Below are 22,303 nucleotides of genomic sequence, written 5' to 3'. Positions count from 1 at the left end.
TCCAAGTTGCTGCTATTTGACTCTAACTTGTTCATGAAATTTGAGGGTGATCAGGCAAAGTTCTAATGATAATCTACTTATCTCAGCTACCTTAGCATTGAAAATTGGGAAAGATTGGAACTTAAATGGATGTGGTGGAAAAGTTAAGGGAGAAGGCTAGTTAATATACTTGTCTCAGCTACCCCATATAGACTGTTATGCTATACATCTCACAAGATGGGCTAACAATTATAGAACTTCAAGGGCTTCTAATGTTGGTTTTAGAGTTTATACTTTGAAAGATTTTCTCTTTACTATATCTGCTTTCTTTTTTAATGCTTTTTGCTTGAAATGGTGTATCATCCTTACTGGTTGTAGCTGAAGCTTTGGCATGTTATCATGCATAAATTCATATTAGCTAAAGAGTTTTCTATTAAGAAAATAGTAAGGGCCGATAGCATACAATCGGCTTAAATCTAACCGTTTTCGACCTGTCACGTCTCAAATCCAGAACATAACACGACCATACTATCGAGGGATGGAGCCCACGATAACACGAAGCCAATCCATCATAATCATCTAAAATCCCTCAAATAAAAAGATTCAATTCTATTATTCATCAAATAATCTAACCAATATTGATTCAGAGCATCTAAATCCAAAAGCAAGTACCAACCCAAATCTCAACATTCATAAATAACTACAAATCTGTGATTATAAAATAAACTAAACTTCTGCTGCCAAATTTTCAAGCTTGCTATGCAGATCTTCAAACTTGGATTGCTTTTGCCGATCCTAACCTTATTCCTCTGTTCAAACAAAAAGAAAATAAAAAGAATATGAGCTACACTAGCCCAGTAAGTAGAACTTGTGCTTCCTTATCGGATCAAACATAAGTTTTTCATGATAATATAATATTTAAAAAATAGCAGATAATACAAAATAAAGCATTTCATAAAGCATATAACAAAATAAGTTATAAACTCATCATGCATGCATAAATCATGTATATTTCACAATCATGAATCGTAAATCATTTTCATCATGTATTCATGTTATGTTTCAAAACATTGCTCACAGATATTCGTGCTAAGGTCACTATTATACCCGTAACAGGATCATGTTTCTTAATCGACAGAGTTCTTAATTCATGTGCCAACTTTATATCCACTGGCAGGGCCATGTTTCGTGTGGATGCTAGCTCCGGATATCGATCTTCCCGAAGAGATTCATTCATAGCCATCTGAGAGCCTTTGAAATCATTATATCCTTTTTCTTAAAGCATACATATACATAGATGGAAAAACAATAAAATTCATGCTTCATAATTATGCTATTTTCATAAGACATATTCATGAAATCAATGCTCATAATAAAATATGCTTTTTCATATCACATATGTCGATCCTTATTTTATAAAAAATTATGATTTCATCAATAGTAATTCTTTGCATAAAAATATGATCATTTAAAAATAAATAAGGAGCATAAGATCTACTTACATCATTCATCTTAGATCTTCAGACTTCGTTAGAAGAATCAGCTAATCCTATTTAAAATATCAAATCATCATCAATTTCTATTCCATGAATATAATAAGATTAAATTATAAGGAAAGAGGACTGTTGACCGGATGTGTCGGACCATCTAGATATCAGGACAATTCAGGATTTCTGATCTAAGGGTCAAATTCAAGTGACTTGATCAAAAAATTATAAAGCACAGATAAGATCAAGATCAATCAATAGAGTTCATTAATAATGAATTTTAAAGATACTTGATATGATCAAATGAGATTGACATACAGCACGGGTATCAAAGCAACTTTGGATCATCTTGTTAGAGTTAACATGAGCCCCTAAAAGATGAAGGCATGACTTGGTATAGGATTCATAGACCTTCTTAGAGAGAGAAAGTCAATCATGAGAGAGAAAGTAGAGAGAGAAAGTGAAGAGAGAATCTTCGTATCCTTCAAAAATGGCAATCATGGTTGAGATCATCAGAGGTTATATCAGGATGACTTAATATGGATTAACAATGATCGATGTTATCAATTTCGAATATGGATCGGATCAGGATCCAATCTACTGCACGAATTTTGGAGCAGTCTCAGGTCATCATATTTTCATCTCAAGTTTATCCTAGGATCTATGATGCAATCAGAGAGAGAGTGACCCTAGAGAGATAAAATTCATAAAAAGAGATAAAAAGTCTAGAGAGAGAAAATAGAGAGAGATAATGTAGAGAGAAGGTAGAGAGAGAAAATTCAATTCTAGAAAGAGAAAGACTTAAGAGAGAGAGATGAGAGAAAACTTTTCTCACATGTATTTATTATTATTATTATTATTATTATTATTATTTCTTTTTTTTCTTTTTCTTTTTCTTTTCTTTTTTTTCCTTTTTCTTTTCTTTTTTTTTTTCTTTTTCTTTTCTTTTTTTTTTCTTGTTCCCGTGGCCTTCTTTGGCTGAAACAGGGGACCTAGAGGTCCCCGTGCCTTTGACCAGCCGATCACGGCCATTCTCTGCCTGACGGTGGCCGGTGGCAAGGGGCGACCCTCCCGTGCTCGGAGGCCAAAGCCGGCGGTCGGCGGTGACCGTCGGTGCCATAAAAAAATCAGGAAAAGGGAGAGAAGAACGCGGCTTTCTTCTCCGACGAAATCCGATGGCTCCTGTTGCCGGCAGTCGTGTCCACAGGCATGGAAAAGAAGGGAGAGAAGAGAGAAAGAGGAGGAAGGACTTACCACGGCCTCCAATGATCCCCACCGACGTGAAATCACGGCGAGCACGAGTCGAGGGGCCGCGGCTTCAACCGAGAAAATCGGAGAAGAACTCCGGCGATCGTCGATGACTATTGTATCCTCTCTTAGAGGAGAGGAGGGAGGTTCTTATAGGGCTCGTCCTAGGGTCTTTTAATGGCCCTAGGACTCCGATTCCTGATCGAAATCGGAGAAGGAGAAGACTCCGATCGGGAGTCTTCTTCCCTATTTTTTTTTTCTGGGTGGGCTTTGTGGCTTTAGGCCTAGTGGGCTGGGTTATCATATTCTACCCCCTTAAAAAAAAAATTTCATCCTCAAAATTTAACATATCTTCATTTTCAAATAAGTGTGGATATCTCATCTTCATATCATCTTCAAGCTCTTATGTAGCCTCTCTCTATTCATGATTACTCCAATGAATCTTCACATATGGAATGATACGCCGTCTTAGAACTTGCTCTTTTCAATCAATAATTCGGAGGAGAAATTCTTCATAGGTTAAGTCTTAATGAACTTACAATGGCTTATACTTTATCACATTATTTGGATCAGGTATAAATTTTTTTTTTTTAGTAGTGAAACATGAAAGACATTGTGCACTTAGAATAAATCTCGTGGTAAGGTAGTTCGTAAGCAACATCTCCTACTCGGCTCAAAATTTCAGAAGGTCTAATATATCACGGACTCAGCTTGCCATGTCTTCCAAACCTCATGACACTTTTTGTAGGTAATACTTTTAGTAAAATATGATCACCGAAGTGAAATTTCAATTCTCTTCTTTTTCTATCTGTCCAACTCTTCTGTCTATCCTGTGCTGCTTTGAGTCTTTCCTTGATCAGATAGATTTTCTCTTTAGCATCCATTTATTATCAGTAAAATCCTTCCTTATTTACAACTAACGTATTTCATAATATCTTTTGATTTAAAGGTTTAATATTTTTAATCAATTCAGACCATCACGCTTTTGCTGCGCACTCTGATCTCAACTTACCAAATTATCTAAGTCTATCAAAAATAAAAATATCTTTGTATATTAAATTAATCAAAGATAGATCCAACTTTCAGATTTCATATAAAATTTAGGATAAAATTTAAGATTTTCTTGTCATTACTATCTCTTAGGCATAGCACATCAAAATTAAATCTTCATCCACCTTCTATGTTTGAACTTATTACATAAGCTTCACCACTCCTCAAGAATCCAATATGTCTAGAATTAATTTAAGTTAACCTTCAATTTACCTTACAATCATTTAGACAACTTCTAAACCAACCTTTCTTTACAAAGAAATTAATATCAAAATCAGCAAAATTATCATGTCCTTTATCCATATAGGTTTAGCATTCCAATGTCATCGAATATACCCAACATAATATATCAATACCTCCCACTTTATTCTAGGGTCAACACTTCTCATACTTAGGTCAACTTTGCTAATTGAAATCTAAGATATAACTCGTCAATTCTATTATAGACATCATATGCCACTTATGCATAAATTTCATCATAATACCTGTTGATTCGAAATCAAATTATTGAATCCTTTCTTTTATATCTATCATGTTCCTCATGATCTTAGCCTCAAGTTCAAATATTACTAAAGTCACAATCCCGAATAATGATAACCTTAAGCTCAAATACCACTTAAATCATATTCTCTAGTAATCATAACCTAAATTTATATCATTCTATCATGTCCTTAATGATCATAATCTTAAGCTCTGATATTATCCATTATACTCCACTCGGTCACATCCTATTGATCATACATAAAGTTTTGATATCACTTTATAATCTCAATGATCTTAAACCTAAACTCTGATATTATTCTATCATATCCTAATCATTTATATCATAATCTTCAATGATTATAACCTAAGCTCTGATACCATAAAATGTCACGTCCCAAATTCGGGATATAATACGGCCATACTACCGAGGGATGGAGCCTATGATAACACGAAGCCAATCCATCATAATCATCTAAAATCCATCAAATAAAAAGATTCAATTCTATTATTCATCAAATAATCGAACCAATATTGGTTCAGAGCATCTAAATCCAAAAGCAAGTACCAACCCAAATCTCAACATTCATAAATAACTACAAATCCGTGATTATAAAATAAACTAAACTTCTGCTGCCAAATTTTCAAGCTTGCTATGTAGATCTTCAAGCTTGGATTCCTTTTGCCGATCCTAACCTTATTCCTCTATTCAAACAAAAAGAAAACAAAAAGAATATGAGCTACACTAGCTCAGTAAGTAGAACTTGTGCTTCCTTATCGGATCAAACATAAGTTTTTCATGATAATGCAATATTTAAAAAATAGCAGGTAATACAAAATAAAGCATTTCATAGAGCATATAACAAAATAAGTTATAAACTCATTATGCATGCATAAATCATGTATATTTCACAATCATGAATCGTAAATCATTGTCATCATGTATTCATGTCATGTTTCAAAACATTGCTCATAGATATTCGTGCTAAGGTCACTATTATATCCGTGACAGTGCCATGTTTCTTAATCGACAGAGTTCTTAATTCATGTGCCAACTTTATACCCGCTAGTGGGGCCATGTTTCGTGTGGATGCTAGCTCCGGATGTCGATCTTCCCGAAGGGATTCATTCATAGCCATCTGAGAGCTTTTGAAATCATTATATCTTTTTTTTTAAAACATACATATACATAGATGGAAAAACAATAAAATTCATGCTTCATAATCATACTATTTTCATAAGACATATTCATGAAATCAATGCTCATAATAAAACATATTTTTTCATATCACATATGCCGATCCTTATTTTATGAAAAATTATGATTTCATCAATAACAATTCTTTGCATAAAAACATGATCATTTAAAAATAAATAAGGAGCATAAGATCTACTTACATCATTCATCTTATATCTTCAGACTTCGTTAGAAGAATCAGCTAATCCTATTTAAAATATCAAATCATCGTCAATTTCTATTCCATGAATATAATAAGATTAAATCGTAAAGAAAGAGGACTGTTGACAGGATGTGTCGGACCATCCAGATATCAGGGCAATTCAAGATTTCTGATCTGATGGTCAGATTCAAGTGACTTGATCAAGAAATTGTGAAGCACAGATTAGATCAAGATCAATCAATAGAGTTCATTAATAATGAATTTGAAAGATACTTGATATGATCAAATGAGATTGACATACAGCACGGATATCAAAGCAACTTTGGATCATCTTATTAGAGTCAACATGAGCCCCTAAAAGATGAAGGCATGACTTGGTACAGGATTCATAAACTTTCTTAGAGAGAGAAAGTCAATCATGAGAGAAAAAGTAGAGAGAGAAAGTGAAGAGAGAATCTTCGTATCCTTCAAAAATGACAATCATGGTTGAGATCATCAGAGGTTATATCAGGATGACTTAATATGGATTAACCATGATCGATGTTATCAATTTCGAATATGAATCGGATCGAGATCCAATCTACTGCACGAATTTCGAAGCAGTCTCAGGTCATCATATTTTCATCTTAAGTTTATCCTAGGATCTATGATGCAATCAGAGAGAGAGAGTGACTCTAGAGAGATAAAATCCATAAAAAGAGATAGAAAGTATAGAGAGAGAAAATAGAGAGAATTTAGAGAGAGAAAATATAGAGAGAAGATAGAGAGAGAAAGTTCAATTCTAGAGAGAGAAAGATTTAAGAGAGAGAGATGAGAAAAATTTTCTCTCACATGTATTTATTATTATTATTGTTATTGTTATTTCTTTTTTCTTTTCTTTTTTCTTTTCTTTTCTTTTTCTTTTTCTTTTTTCTTTTCTTTTTCTTTTTTCTTTTTCTTTTCTTTTTCCTTTTCTTGTTCCCGTGGCCTTCTTTGGCTGAAACAGGAGACCTAGAGGTCCCCGTGCCTTTGACCAACCGATCATGGCCATTCTCCGCCCGACGGTGGCCGGTGGCAAGTGGCGACCTTCCCGTGCTCGGAGGCCAAAGCCGGCGGTCGACGGTGACCGTCGGTGCCATAAAAAAATCAAAAAAAGGGAGAGAAGAACAGGACTTTCTTCTCTGACGAAATCCGACGGCTCCTGTTGCCGGCAGTCGTGTCCACAGGCATGGAAAAGAAGGGAGAGAAGAGAGAAAGAGGAGGAAGGACTTACCACGGCCTCCGATGACCCCCACTGGCGTGAAATCGCGGCGAGCACGAGTCGAGGGGCCGCAGTTTCAATCGAGAAAATTGGAGAATAACTCCGGCGATCGTCGGTGACTATTGTGTCCTCTCTTAGAGGAGAGGAGGGAGGTTCTTATAGGACTCGTCCTAGGGTCTTTTAATGGCCCTAGGACTCCGATTCCTGATCGGAACCGGAGAAGGGGAAGACTCCGATCGAGAGTCTTCTTTCCTATTTTTTTTTTTTTTCTGGGTGGGCTTTGTGGCTTTAGGCCCAGTGGGCCGGGTTATCACACGACCCATAAAATTTTGATGTGCTTGGAAGGATATGCTTTTCGAAGATAGAAATATCTCATAAAAATGTTAATGGCGAGCAAAAATGTTTCTAATGTGTTGGATCCTTTGAACTTTGCTTCATTTTGTTTTGATACAGGTAGATACCTGCAGACACAAATCAGCCAAGGGCATGAACCACTCCTCTAAATTGACGGGGATATTAATTACTTTTTGTTACTTTTGCATGGACCTTCAATTTGCTAACGACATCACCATGTACCTAGATAGTATCATCATATATCGAGATAGTAGGATGTTATTATCACGCTCTAAATTCAGGACATAATACGACTATGATATCGAAAGATGGAATCCATGATAACACGAAGTCAATCAATCATAATCAGCTAAAATCTATCAAATAAAAGATTCAGTTCTATTATTCATCAAATAATTAAACCAAAATTGGTTCAGAGCATCTAAATTAAAAATCAAATACAAAACCCATATAACAAAATTCATTAGTAGTTGATTACAAGCCCATAATAATCCTATAAATTCAGTTTCAGCTGCAAATCTCCTTGCTTGCTGGCATAGACCCGTCAGCCTAGATCATCCTTGTTTCCTAACCTTATTTATTTGGATAGAAAAAGAAAAATAAAAATATATGAGGTACACCAACTTAGTAAGCAAACCTTACACTATCTTACCCAGATCAAGTATAAGTTTATACATGTGTCAATAAATCATTTAGAAAAGATGATTATCATTTAAACATAAAATTTTCATAATAATAATATATCATAAATCAATAATACTCTTGCATATGCATAAATCATGCAATTTACATAAATATAATTTTCAATGCATAGCATAAACAACTTTATAAATTATGTCAACTTCATATATAAAATTATAAATTATTTGTCATTCTTTTTATATCATGATTCTTAATAATTCTCTCAGACTAAATGCTAAGGTCACTATTACATCCGTGACAAGGCCATAATCATGTACCAACTACTATTACCCGTTGGCAGGGTCGTATACCAACTACTATTACTCGTTAGAAGGATCGTATGCCAATTATTATTATCCACTGGTAGGATCATATGCCAATAACTACTATCCATTGGCAAGATCGTACATAGCTATCTGAAAATCTTTTTTCATGTTTCTTAAGATAGGCATTCTTAAATCATATTTCATCAAATCATATTTTCTTAAATCATGCATAAATAAGATACTAGATAATTTTATAAAGTTCACAATTCATAAATAATCTTTAACGATAAAACAATCATGAAATCATTCCTTCATAATAAAGCATACATTTTATAAATATGAAATTCATATTTCATAAAAAATTATTTATATTAAAATATTCATAAATCACTATTTTATTATGAATCATGAATTTTATAATGCATATATTTGATCTTTATTTTATGAAAATATAGAATAATTTTTTTTATTATAAAATAGTTAATAATTTCAAAAGCAAGTAAGAAGTATCGGGATTACTTATCTTTTTCATTCGATATCTTTTATCTTTTTTAAATAAATCAAATAATCTTATTTAAAATATTAAATAAGATTAATTTTCATTTCATAAATTTAATAAAATTAAATAATAACATAAAGTGATTGATTAGGTGACCAGTCTGATAGACCACTCGGACACTGAATCGATTCGGGATCATAGGTTCCTAAAAAGAGAAAATATAGTCTAATATAAGATCCATAGGTTTTCTTAGAGAGAGAAAAGAGGAGAGAGAAAATTTTAGAAAGTGAAAGTATAGAGAAAAGAGAGGGAAAGAGGGAGAAAGAGGAAGAGAGAGGAGAGAAAATTCTTTTTTTTTTCTCTTTTTTTTTATCTTTTTTTTTTCCTTTCCTTTTCTTCTTGATGTGGACTCTTCAGCAGGGATCGTTCCAACTGGGTTGCTCGAGACGCCACCTGGGCTTTTTAACTGCAGGCTTGTGGAGTCGAAAGGGGAGCTCCTGTTGGTTGGCGTTGTGATCCACTGTGTGTATGACGAGCCTCTGTATCTCAAGAGGGACTTCGAGATACATAGGTTTGATCCAGGGGTAGAATCGGTGCGGTCCAGAGTGGAAAGCATCGTTGAGCAGACGTTGTTCTTATCGCTTCATTTCAACTCGAATGTTGCTGGCACTAAGCTTTCCCAGTGCAACGGTAACTCTGCTTACTATTCTGGGCCATTTTTTGTCGCACTTGGACCTACGGCAGTGATTCACCACATAGAGGTGGTGGACTTGGGTGATGGGAGCTCAGAGATGGTACCAATCTCCACTTGGAAGGAGTTTGATTTGGGTAACATCCATTTCTTCTTGCTTCATCTCTATTAGCAGACTTCAACATAGATTCTTGCCTCATAATCTGTCTGCTTGTTTAAAATGGTTCAAATTGCTTTTATATCAAACCTCTTGAGGCATCTGTGGTTCCTTGAAACTGCATTGGGTCCCTACGAGTATGGGTTAAAACTAGAAACTAAAGTAACCGCACGCTGCCTGTCCCCCACAACATGAGCATGGATTCAAATCAGCATTGGCTTGATCATCCACTACAACCTTATCAAAATACAATACAATGAACTCGAGACTTGAACATATAAAGATGCAGTGCCTGTTTATGGATTGTCGTGGCTGAAGCAAACCAATAAAAACAAGACGAACGAGCTTTGAAAATAATACGCATCTCTTTGAAATGCCCGAAAAAAATCTTGGAACCCGTTCAAAATCTGTGGCATATCCACAAATGATACATTATAGGTTACAATACCAAGGGTAAACAGATTAAAAAAAAACGTAGGAGGGCACAAATTTTTGGCTAATTGACTATGACCATGTCTTCTCCTGCGGCCTTGGCTGCAACAACAGCTTCTAGTCTTCTCCATGCAAGCTCTCTTTGCTCTTCCAATGTTTTGGCCTTTTCCACTTTCTCTATGTATTGTCGTTGGCACTCTTCAAACAGTTCGCTGTCCATCTCCAGGAACATCTTACGGACATTTGCAGTCAAGCCATGAACTGCCGGGTTCCAATGGCCCCGCATGTTCTTCTCAAGAGCTTCAAAAATGATGGGAAAGATGATGCTACGGTTTTGGGCAATCAGGCTCACAATGTGATCATTGTTCCAGAGGAACAGGGCCCGTTCAGCAACCTGCCATTCATCTTTAGCTTTAACGCATGCAAAAAATGTACAAAGAAAGAACAAAGAGGCAGCATTGATCTTGGAAAATCCAACTAGTTTGCTACAGATGCTGAAATGTTCTGCATAATATTGGTACTGCTATCATCGTGTGGCTAATTGTTAACTTCTATGATTGAAGCATTCGCAATGAAAAGTTTTCTAAACAAATGGCAACTTATATAAAACTTGGTACTATAGGAAACAGATATGAATAGCACAGAGGTATTCATGTTACAGTCAAGGAAAAGGATATTTCAGAAATGTATAAGTTACATAAAAGAGAAGCAGCAAAAGACCCATCTAACACAAAAGGTGCCTTATCTGAACCAGGGTACAAAATAGAAGCTCATCAAAAGAGCAAGAGTGTAAAGAGACATTTGCAGAACCAACCACACAGCAGCAAGTGCACAAAATATACCGACTCTCCCAGTTTAAAAGAACCACTTCAAAATGGTGACATGAACATTAAAAAGGGATGCAGCAAAAGGCACCTAGAAGCGCAAACAATAGCCACACACAAAGTATGGAAAATATTTATCTTTCAAATGCCTGCTTTGTCCATTTTGCCAATTATTTTTCATTTTACACCAAAGCCATTGGAAACTTGTCAATAAACAGTATTATATTTAAGGCTGGAAATAGGCCCGGGCTGTCCCAGAGCCCATCAGGCTGGTTAATATTTCATTCACGTTTGGGCCGCTCATTCAAGAATTAGTATAAGGAAAAAGGTTAACTGGACATGTTACTGAATACTATTCCACGCACAAATCAAAATCTATTCAAAAAGTTATATAACTGAATGTGTGATTCACATATAAAACTAACATAAATACAACTCCATCTTTGATTGCTAAGTCAACTTCAGCTTCATCACAAAAATTGATGGTTCATTTACAATGTTACCCAGTCTCATGCATGCACATTGCATCCTACAAATAATCAAGTTATCACCATCTTGCCCGGTTGGAAATCTCAAGAGTCCATAATATATAGTGTTTTAATAGCAATGTGAAGGTAAGGAATGACTGGATCTGTATTTCACATAGATTATCCAAGACCAAGTTTTAATAGAAGGAAAGGCTACTTCTGTGATTTTACATGCCTCCATCAAATTCTTCTTTGACCCTCTCCTCCATGGTTCAAACCCTTCAACTGTGTTTGGGATATTGATTTTTGTAGCCAGTTGTTGCACTTATCCAAACAAAATCAAATTGTATCCATTCTAGTTTTCTGTGGAAGCACTCCTACCCTTTATATAGTACTTGTTTTAATATTTATTAGTAAGATGAGTGCAATGCACATGAATGAGTCAAATCCCATTACAAATGTTTCTACTTTAGGGAAATCACTGGCTATTCTTATTGTCAGGAAAGTGCAGGTAAAGGTCTAAAAACATCCTAGTCAATTAAGGAGTCATGTTTAGTATAGTCATGTCATGTCCTTGCTATATAGGGAAGATAGGAGACAAATCAGTCGTAGCTTTTGGGGATGAGTATTAAATAAATTTAAGTTTTTTATTCTCTCTCTTAAGCACTGTAACTCTTCAATCTTCTCTTCTGCACTTAGACTTCTCTCTAATCTCTATTCTTTTCTCCTGTACACTCTTTTCTCTACTTTGTTTCAAATTAATCCCATTTGCTGATTTAGCTGTTCAAAGAGTAAAATCAGATCTAATCACATCAAGAAAATCATTTAAGCAAATTAAATTAATTTCTGAAGACTGGTTACACACTTGGTTGCATCATATCCCCAGGTGTTCAACAATATAACCTCAAAAAATCCAGACATGTTGTAGGACACTCCCATACAATACAATTTATTAATAAAAAAATATAATATCTTTTAATTTCTACCATAGCTTGACTAGTCAAAAGAACTTTAGAAATGCATACTCAGGCCATAATAACATTGCAGGAAAATACATCTGTCACACTTCACCAAAAGAGTTTCGATACTTTAGATTAATATCATTTACTAAAAAAATAGTTGAGAATTCAAGTATCATTGATAAGGATTAGGAGTTCTTTGACAATACACTAAGAAAAAAGAAGAACGAAAACAGATGAAGTGCCGACACTTCTAGTTGATGTAAGCACTCCATGCTTGGAGTGTCATGGAATGTTCTTCACATTGCATTGTATCTAAATGTCCAAAAGCATTGGCACTTCAGAAGTCCTTAAAACTAAAATATTCAACATAAAATTATTTGACATTAATGGATAGTTTGGATATTTAACCAGTGGAATCAGAACTAAACATTGGAGATGTCATCGGAGTCATTCGAATAGGCAAAGTCAATAAAACAATTGTTTGGTGTCAAAATAAACTACATGGCTACTTTTAGAAGTGCTATAAAAAGTGGGTGCATTTTGCAAATGACCAAGGGAGAGCAAAATGTTAAGGTGAAAGGTTGGTGCATTATTGAAATGTATTCTTGTATTAAAAATAATAAAAAATCACAAATTTTAGACCAACTCAAAAAGTTAAAAAATAAAAAAATCAACTAAGAATGACAATATTTAATCTAGGAGTTATCTTGGTGTACATCGACATGTCCACTAATAAAATAACAAATTTTCTACAGATTATCTGATAGCACTCGTTGATCAAACATTAACCAGTCATTCATAAAACATGACCAGTAAATCAAGTCATGCAACAAAAAAAATCTACCAAACAATGAATGAGTGATGCGAAGTTGAAGATAAATGACAAATCAAGAATTCTCGAAAGTTTTTAGTCATAACTAGGGTAAGGTGTAAGGGCACGAGTGACAAAGACAAAGGTTATAACCTACCTGGCCAAGCCACCAAATTTCTCACCATGTCCGATACATGATCAACCAGAAAGATAGTGCGAACTCAACCCACTAGGGGCACCTAGGTCCAAGCAACACAGCTGGATGATAACCGAGTGATGAGTAGCATAAAATGGCTGTTTAGGTAGATGAGACCTTAATGGAGTAGCCAGGGTCCTACTCAAGCTAACGTAGCAATATCTCTCAGAAGTGAGAATCAACACATATTATCCCAACCAATGGACAACTAATCATTTAACAAACATCTAGGAAGCCAATCCAACTCACTCTGATCGAGCCCATAAGAAGTTGTTGGACTCCACATTCTGAAATTTTATTTCCTCAACAAAGCATGAACATAAGCAATGTTGGGAACCATATGTTATGCAGATCTTTATGCAATTCCAATCAGGGTGAAATCATATGACTCCACTGGATACAAGATTACACAATATACGAATATCTTATACAGTTTTTTATTGCACAAAAACATATCAGAACAGCTGATGAAGAAGTTATAGCATCTGCCAAACTCTTCATATGGAGTCACAATGTCTTCGTTTATGTAAAATAAACAGATGCGAAAAAAATTACCTTCCATGTTTAAAAAATAATAGTAAGACCAAAAGCTTAGTATGACATTTGTAAAACTTCTAGAAATCAATTTTTGCTTTTTTGCGCCTTAAAAAAAGCCACAAACATATCCAAATACTCCTTTTTTCTCTACATATGACAACAAAAATATATCATTGATTTAAAACCAGGCAGAACCAACCAATTTATTTATGGTAAAATTTCTTTAAAAGAACCTCAGTTAAAAGATTGGGTCCCAAACCTGGAAATGAGAGCTATTGAGGCAGCGGGCGATTTGCTTGAACAGAGGAACCATGCATCGCTGGAACTCTGCAGGCTGCGTCGCCTCCAGAACCTCCTCCAATTCGCCGAGGAAAAGCACCTCCTTTTGGCAGTTGGTGACCGGCCAGTACTTCAACAAGCCCCTGATGACCGTGTCCGCGAGCTTATAGTCCTTCTCCACAAACTGGGTGATGCAGTAGGAGAGCTGCTGGTGGTACACGCCCACCGATTTCGGCTTGTGGAGCGGAAGGAGAGCCCGGGCGAGGAAAAGCTTGTGCTCCTCCTTCATCGGCAGCGCGAATCCATTGATGATGCTGCCGAGAATCTCGAGCAGCTCGGCGATCCCGCTGTGGTGCTCGGTCTCGAAGATGAAGCGGTAGAAGATGTTGTTAATGGCCTTGCGTATGAAGGGGCGGTGGACCATGAACTTGCCGTAGATGCGGTGGAGGATGGTCTTGAGGTACTCGCGCTCGCGGGGGTCCTCGGAGTCGAAGAGGTCAAGAAGGCGGAGGACGAAGGAGTGATCGATGTAGCGCTTGGCGACCTTGGTGTCGGTGTCGGAGGAGACGACGTAGCGGAGGAGGAGCTCGTAGACGAGCTGGAGGTGGGGCCAGGCGGGGTCGAGGTAGGGGTCCTCCTCCTCCGGGTCGGCGCCCTCGGAGCCGGTGTTCTCGTGGGACGCCGGCGGGAGGCAACGGAAGATGTTGACGCTGATCGTGCGGACGAGCTCCTCTTGGACGGGCTCGGTGATGCGGCCGGAGCCGGACTGGATGAAGTCGATGAGCTCGAGGAGCGTCTGACGCTTGGCCTCCTTCTGGCGAGCGGATTTAAGGGTGTCAGAGAAGTCGAATACCATGGCGCAGATCTGGAGCTTGCGGAGGAAGAGGGTCTGGCGCTCGGGGACGGGGACGTCGCGGAAGAGGGGGAGCGCCTCGATCTGTGGGGCGGCGGCCGCGCCGGAGGAGACCTGAGGGTTCGAGTTGGCGCCGCCGCCGGGGACGGAGGAGGACGGGGTGGTGCGGGACGCGTGGTTGACGGTCACGTTGGAGGCGGAGACCACCTGGGCACCTCCGGCACCGCCGCGATACCCCGCGGGGTGGCGCCGTAGGGTTCATTCGCGTCCGATTTGGGCACCTTGCGGCTCCCCCGCTTTATGATCTTGTTCAACATCTCGCTTTTTGCTCCCTATCTTCCTCCCAATCCGAAACCCTAATCCTAACACCACGTCTAGGGGCCAATCCGGGAGAAGGATCGCCGGAGAACGAAACCCTAATTGGGGGGAGATCCCAGAAAGGAGGGAGAGGCCATGGATCCGAGTGGCGGAGGAGAGAGGAGGAAGAGGAATTGGGGGTAATCCATAATAATTAATTAATTTAAAAATAAATGTACGTATTCTATTAATACGGATTAATGGATTGATTAAAGGGACAGGAATGGGAGGGAGGAGAGGCCGAAAACGGAGAGCGAAGCGAAGGGAAGAAGGGAAGGGGGGATTGGGAGATCAAAGTAAATTTCCATTTTAAAAGGTTAAAATGGAATAAGATTTAAAAATATGAGACATCTATATTTTTTTATGTGATTAAATTTGATTAAGGGCTAAATTACAATGTAATTTGGTATATGAAGTTAAAAATTAGTGAGGAGGGAGGGCAGGTGCCATTGTCGTTGAGAGATGGATTAGGATATACAACGATAATGATCACGGCTGTTGGCAAAAAAAAGTGAAGTGATTAGTCATTATAATAATGATGATAATGATGTTACGATGGTAAGAAGGTTAATTTAAACTTTGTGTCATTATTTTTTAAGAGTTAGGCTGGTTCCTTGGCTGTGATATGATACTTGTGCACCATTATTTTTTACTACTATTATAATCTCTTTTTTTATATATAATTTACTGTTATTATGATCTCTTATCATTTGTCGTTGTTGCTTATCTAAGATTTTTTTTGATATAATTTACTGCTATTATGATCTCTTATCATTTGTCGTTGTTGCTTATCTAAGACCGTGATCCATGAAAATTTCCTTTCTGGTGGCTGAGGTTTTGGACGGCAAAAAGGAATGGAAGTCCTGCGCCTCAGAGAAAGAAACTTTTGTATGGTACTCTCATGGAATTCACATGAAAAGAAAAATGTCCCATGTATGTCGCATTCATCAAAGAAAAGGATCAAGTTAACCAAGAACACAAATCCTGGTTTGAGCTCCACTCAATCTAAAGCCTACAGTATTTAGCTCGAGCCCAACATGCTTCTTAGAACCCGTGCCTGGGATCAACTCTGCTGGACGCAATCAACCTAGGATTTTTACACAATAAAGAGAGATGGCCCGTGGGTTAGATAAAGAAAGATGGCTTGTCAGTGTTTGGGCGGATCCAAGTGAAAATGTAGAAGAACTGTGACCCATGCATAACCCATCAACAGACTACATCTGAGGTTAACACAGGTTCAATGCAACCATTTAATGTACCGCCATTTGATGTATGTACTAAAGGTCTTTAAATCGTATAATTTTAGGTATATAAGTAGTTTAAAAATATTAGATTACATCTAGAAATTTGAATCATCGATGTGAGATTTCCGTCGTCTGATTTAGTTCTGACCAGATTTAAATTAAGATCCACTTAGTAGTTGAGCCTATATATGTATTTGTGCACATATATATACCCTCAGATGGTATGGTCGTATGTATGCGCATGCACAGAGTGTGGGGGTGGGGGTTGGTGCTCGTATATATGTTGCTGCATACATGTATGTATATATAATACCCTTTCAACTATATAAAAGTATTTTTGTAGTATGAGAAAATTTATTTTTGTGGTACGAGCAAAATATAAAATAGAAACATCTTTATCTATGATTAAAATTGTATTCGGTGCAGGATTAAAATTGCATCACAAGACTCACCAATAGTAAATATATGGGTTAAAACAAGGCAACTCCCTTGCACATGAAGCATAAATTTAGGCATTGCTTCATAAATTTAGTTGGCACACCCTGTTTTAGCATAGCTTTTTAAATTTCATAATTAGAAGCATCATACTTAAATGTATTGGTCTAAAAGACATTTTTTGGGATCTCCAATGTGGGTTCAGCTTGTATATCTTGTATAAATAAATAATTGATCTTTTTCCACGATGTCAACTATTAGACCGTAAACTATATATATCTTAAATATATTTAAATTCCTTCACTCATCTATCTTCATGAATCTCAAAGCGACTATTGTACGATTCAATAGTAGTGGATTCGTGTGAAGGAATGATTTCCTTTCCTTCACGCGAAAAGATACAACTCATGTCCCTCTTGTACAAGAAATGTTGGTCCATCAAAGAGAGATATAAATATACCAATGATGGAACATCTCCATCATCTCCTTTCATTTGGAGCAATGCCAAAGGATACTTGGAGGGCATTTAAAATGAAGGGTCTCATTTAGCATTTTTCATTCTCTCCACCCACTCTCTCAATCTTATCTCTATCCAAATTTTATTCCTCCAAAACAACCAAAATGAATCAAAACATTGATGAAATGAATTTTCCTTAAAAGAGTATCTGCACTTGTTCACTAGTAAATGGTTCCTTCCAAAAGCACCACAATCTGATCATTATGTGATCCATTTAGAAAAAGACATCAGATAATGCAAACCGAGAAGCTACCATTTTGGTTGCTGTACATGTTGCAAGAATGGAATAAATGAGGCCATACGAGCAGATACTTACGTGTGAAACTTTATAACAGGTAAATGTTGAAGCAAAATTAGATTCCACATAATATTATTGACACGGCATCTCCTAATTAGTTCCAATTTGGCACAGTATGCAGCATACCTTCTTTTTTTTTTTTTTTTTGGTGTTATATAGCTTTGTTTGTTGTTGATAAGATCAAATGATTCTAGAGCTAGATTTTCTTATAATTGCTGCCTTTTACAACATACACCTAATCATTTGTGCCCAATATGATCATTGATTCCTTTAGCCTTCTACCCCTAACGACGCATGGATGCGAATACTGCTTTACCACTAGCTATAGCATGGACCGTTTCACACCACTTCACGACCCTAGGATGCCAAAACCTCCTACTGTCCCACCCAAAATGATTAAAAGTTGGCACTAAGAAGGGAACCTTGCTATCTCTCCTCCCATTCTCTTATTTCTTCATGGCATTCCGTCAGCTCACCATGAACATTCCCTCCCTCTTCTATAAATTCCATCTCCTGTATGTCCTAGGTCTGTGTCCCTCATAGCTTAAAGACCACCATAACATCCCTTCTTTCTTCTGGGAACACTTCAACCATGGAGAAATTTTTGGATGGATCTAGTCTATCACATATATTATAGACAAAAATATCATATTAGTATTTTAAATTTTAAAATTTTATAACCATCTCGACACATTGCTGTTTGACATGGCAACCATCTCAATACACCACTTTTAAACCATTTGACACACCAGTGTGCTGTTGTGGCATCTTTTTATTGACTTTGCTTATAGCACATATGGTAGATTAAATTTATCCAAAAAATTTCCCTCATCAGAGTGAGGAGATAATAATTATCGAAATGCTCAACTCCGAAATCACCCCCACCCATCTTCCTTTAAAGATGACGGCGTCCAATCAAGGACTCCACCTCATCTCCAGTCGATACTCCTCTATCTCATCTTTTATGTCAATGATTCCACCTCATCTTCTATTGATGACTCTATTTATCTCTAGTCGAAGAATTTTCCATCAATTAAGCCTTCGTCCGAGAAAATCAACTCTGATCTCTTTGACTTGAGATTTGTATCTCAACACACCACCGTTTAACCACTCTTTTTATTGACTTTGCCTGCAATACATATGGTAGACTAAGTCCAGAGGAGATAATAACTATCGGAGTGCTCTACTCCGAAGTCACTCCCACCCACCCTTCCTTCAAGGATGATGGCATCCCGCCGCTGTCTATCAAGCGGCGGGGACGTTGCGAGCTGGGTGGGAACTGGTGGAATTCAACAAGCTCATCGTTTCCTCCCAGAGGCCCAAGCTTGGAGAATGGTGGCATTCCAAAGCCAGAAAGGAGATCATGGCAATCGTTAGAAAAAGAGTGTTATGTTTTCTGCAACCGAACTACCCTTCGATTGTGGTACCACTGAGATTATCGACGAAGACCATGACTATGAATCAACGGTGATGAATATAGGGGAGCCGAACTCGGTGTACTCGACGAGGGTTGACGAGCCAAAGGGACGAAGATGGTTGTCGCTCCAAACAAGCTCGAGTTTTCCAGCCTGGATGCGAGCAGAGTTTTATAGTTGAGATAGGCTTCAGCAGAGACTCTCTTGGAAACAATTCGGGTTTTAGAAGGACAACTGTTTTGGGTTTCAGACAAGCATGTCGTAAGGAGCCTCACGGTGGTTACCACATGACGTATGGTTATGTCTTGCAAATTTTATTCCAGAAATTGATGATGAAGCGTCTGGTGCTCGTTAGAGTGCATGAGGAATGAACTGATGGTTAGATAAGACCCATCTAATTGCATTTTTAAGTCTTGTATCTTAGTCTGTATAGGCCAAAAAGACTGATTTTATTCACCAATACCCTAAATCTTGTGGGACTACATTATTTATTAGTCATTAAAGATAACATGCTTGCACAATATAGATAAAGCTGACATTGATACTGATGACATTATGGCATTAGGTGGTATATTAATCAATTACAAATCTTATAAGAAAAAATAAAATCCATGATATTATTTTAGTAGTATTATTTTAAAAATAATAATAATAATATTTTGATCTGTATTTATGATAAGTTTCTAAATATTGATTAGTTTGAAACTCATCTTTCTTTTCCGAATCAATAACTCATGGCCGTTACTTTTTGAAGAATCGCTTATAGCTGACACAACTTAAAAATACTAGTTAAGAGTATACCTTAATGCCGCATTTAATTTCAATCCCAAATAAGGTTGCCCAATTTCAGTTTGGCTAAAACATTCCATGATTCAATGTTAAAAAAATAAAATGATGAATCTTTTCCAACTTAAGCCAAATTTAGGGTTGGATTGAGCTGAATTTTAGTTTATCTACCACAAGATACACCCATGATTTTTTTTGAACAAAAGATACACCACTAATAGAAGATGTTTGTAAATACACTTAGTTTATTGTCAAGTGAATAACAGCTAGCAGTGTAATCCCTAAAACTATAGCAGGAGTGAGCTCGGAAAATAACAACCATTATTTCTAGAAAAAACTACATAAGCACCTTTTCAATTTTTTGTGATTTGCACTTATATGCCAAATATTTCAATTTTTTTAATTAGACTATAGAGATTTCGAATTGGTTGCAATATGATCTAAACGTCCATCCGAGCTCTAATATTGTTAACTGCGAGCATGAAGTGATAATATATCTTCGGATATTCGTTCCCACCAAAGCACAACTTTTTTTCTAATCCAAATAATAAAGTTATGGATAGAATTAATTTTGTATCTAAACTTATCTCACAAGATAATAAGATGTTCATGACTCCTTACTGAGATGGACAGTTGTGCCATATTGTAATCAAAATTTAAGTTTTGAAGTTTAATTAAAAAAAATTAAAATTATTGGGATATAAATATAAATCATAAAAAATTGAAGGGGTGTCGCTATAATTTGTTTTTATACAAACTTGTGTTATCGGCTCATCCGCTCCATTGTGGGAGGTACTAAATTTTTTTTATTGTTTCTTTTTGTTCTATTTTGCCAGAGAAAGAATGTCGAAAAAGCCAGTGCCATATCCATTTATACTAGGTTTGTAGAACCAATGTCCTTGGTGGCAACCACCAGGATGATCTATCATTTCATCACTTGGATGCCATGTCAGACGTGCCTATTAGAATCAGAGGAGGCTGACTACAAATCCAACTGCAGACATAACCAGCCAACAAGTAAATCTTATGGATGGCCATGGGAATATTATTTTGTTGTGCGAGATTAACCTTGATGCATGTAACATTACATCTTAAATTTTTTTTAAGGGTGATCTTGTTCTCTTACTAAAGTGGTCTGAAAAGGTAACAATCTTCCTTTAGCTTGCACTGCCAAACAAGCTTAATACAAGGAGTTTCTTGCTAAGAAAGGATGACATGTGAGCTTAAGGTGCATTTTATGTGGATCAAGATGGGAAACGGCCTCTCATTTATTCATTAAATGCATAGTATTTGGATCTCCCATCAAATCAGCGTGAGAGGATGGCCCACGAACCTGCAAGACTTATGGACGAATTGGAGATATAAAAGCTTTTCTACCTTGTCCTACCGACACAGGGCCCACTTTTGTTTCATGGAGACTTCTTCTCTTCAAAGAAACTTTCTTCGTAGCTGCTTAAGGTCATGTTCTTCCAGCATTAGTTTTGAATGAGACTCTGTTGTGACTCGTATTTTTTGGTTTCACCAACTTGACAGGGGGCCCTGCTGAATTTCTTTACTCTCTTCTTCTAATTTTGCATTTCTACTTTGTATATAAAACTTACCCACTATCACACATTGTATATTTTTTACTCCTTAATAAAGACAGGTGACTAGTGTGGACATCCCACACTAGTCTCCTTTTAGTCAAAAAATAAATAAATAAATAAATAAAAAGCTTCAACCCTTAATTAGGAAAGCATGGGACCAGTTAATTGCAACACTTTGATGGGAGATTTAGGAGGAAAGAAACCATAGGGAATTATTTCGAAAACTAGGTTCTGTCTACTCTGTCCTTCTTCACTCTTTTCGATCTTCTAAATTCTTGTGTTCAGCAAAATTAAGAGAGGTCCATGATCACCTTTGGAGAAGCTTGGTGTCTCTGGTGCTCCCCTCTTCATCATCCAGGCCACAGAAACTTCACAGCAGGCAGCCCAGACCCATCACTGGATCAACCTGAAACTCTGTTTCCTTTGGCACTGTTTCATTGGACAACTGAGAATAATGCCGTGCTGGTCTCTTTTGTGAATACTCTACTGTAAATTTTTTCTGGCATTCATAAAACCGGGTGGCATTTCAGCCTTCGTTATCCTCAAAATAATAATAATAATAATAATAATAATAATAATAATAATAATAATAATAATAATAATAATAAATCTAAGGATTGTTAAAACTCAAATTTAATATTCAGACTTTGAATTATAATTCTTGATTCACAAGTGAAACCAAGCAGGGTTAAAATTTGAGAGTTCTAATTCTCTCAAATGGTTGATAAGAAAAACTAAGCTGAATCAAGATTGGAGAATTTAAAATCAAATT

At 36.7% G+C, this 22,303-nt stretch overlaps 1 protein-coding gene across 1 annotated transcript; it reads right to left on the bottom strand.

Annotated features, from left to right (window-relative positions):
• Window positions 1–9,878: 9,878 nt before the first annotated feature.
• On the bottom strand, window positions 9,879–15,474 carry LOC105058866 (serine/threonine protein phosphatase 2A 57 kDa regulatory subunit B' beta isoform-like). Its single transcript, XM_010941924.4, is given in 4 exon segments — window positions 9,879–10,057; window positions 10,059–10,358; window positions 14,021–15,135; window positions 15,138–15,474. Coding segments are annotated over 4 exon segments (1,509 nt in total). The 5' UTR covers window positions 15,211–15,474; the 3' UTR covers window positions 9,879–10,036.
• Between the last annotated feature and the right edge of the window lie 6,829 nt (window positions 15,475–22,303).

The sequence above is a fragment of the Elaeis guineensis genome, chromosome 16 (genome assembly GCF_000442705.2).
Source record: "Elaeis guineensis isolate ETL-2024a chromosome 16, EG11, whole genome shotgun sequence".
NCBI classification, from domain to species: domain Eukaryota; kingdom Viridiplantae; phylum Streptophyta; class Magnoliopsida; order Arecales; family Arecaceae; genus Elaeis; species Elaeis guineensis.
Note: the sequence above shows the minus strand (reverse complement) of the source record. Positions and strands in the feature narration are given on the sequence as shown.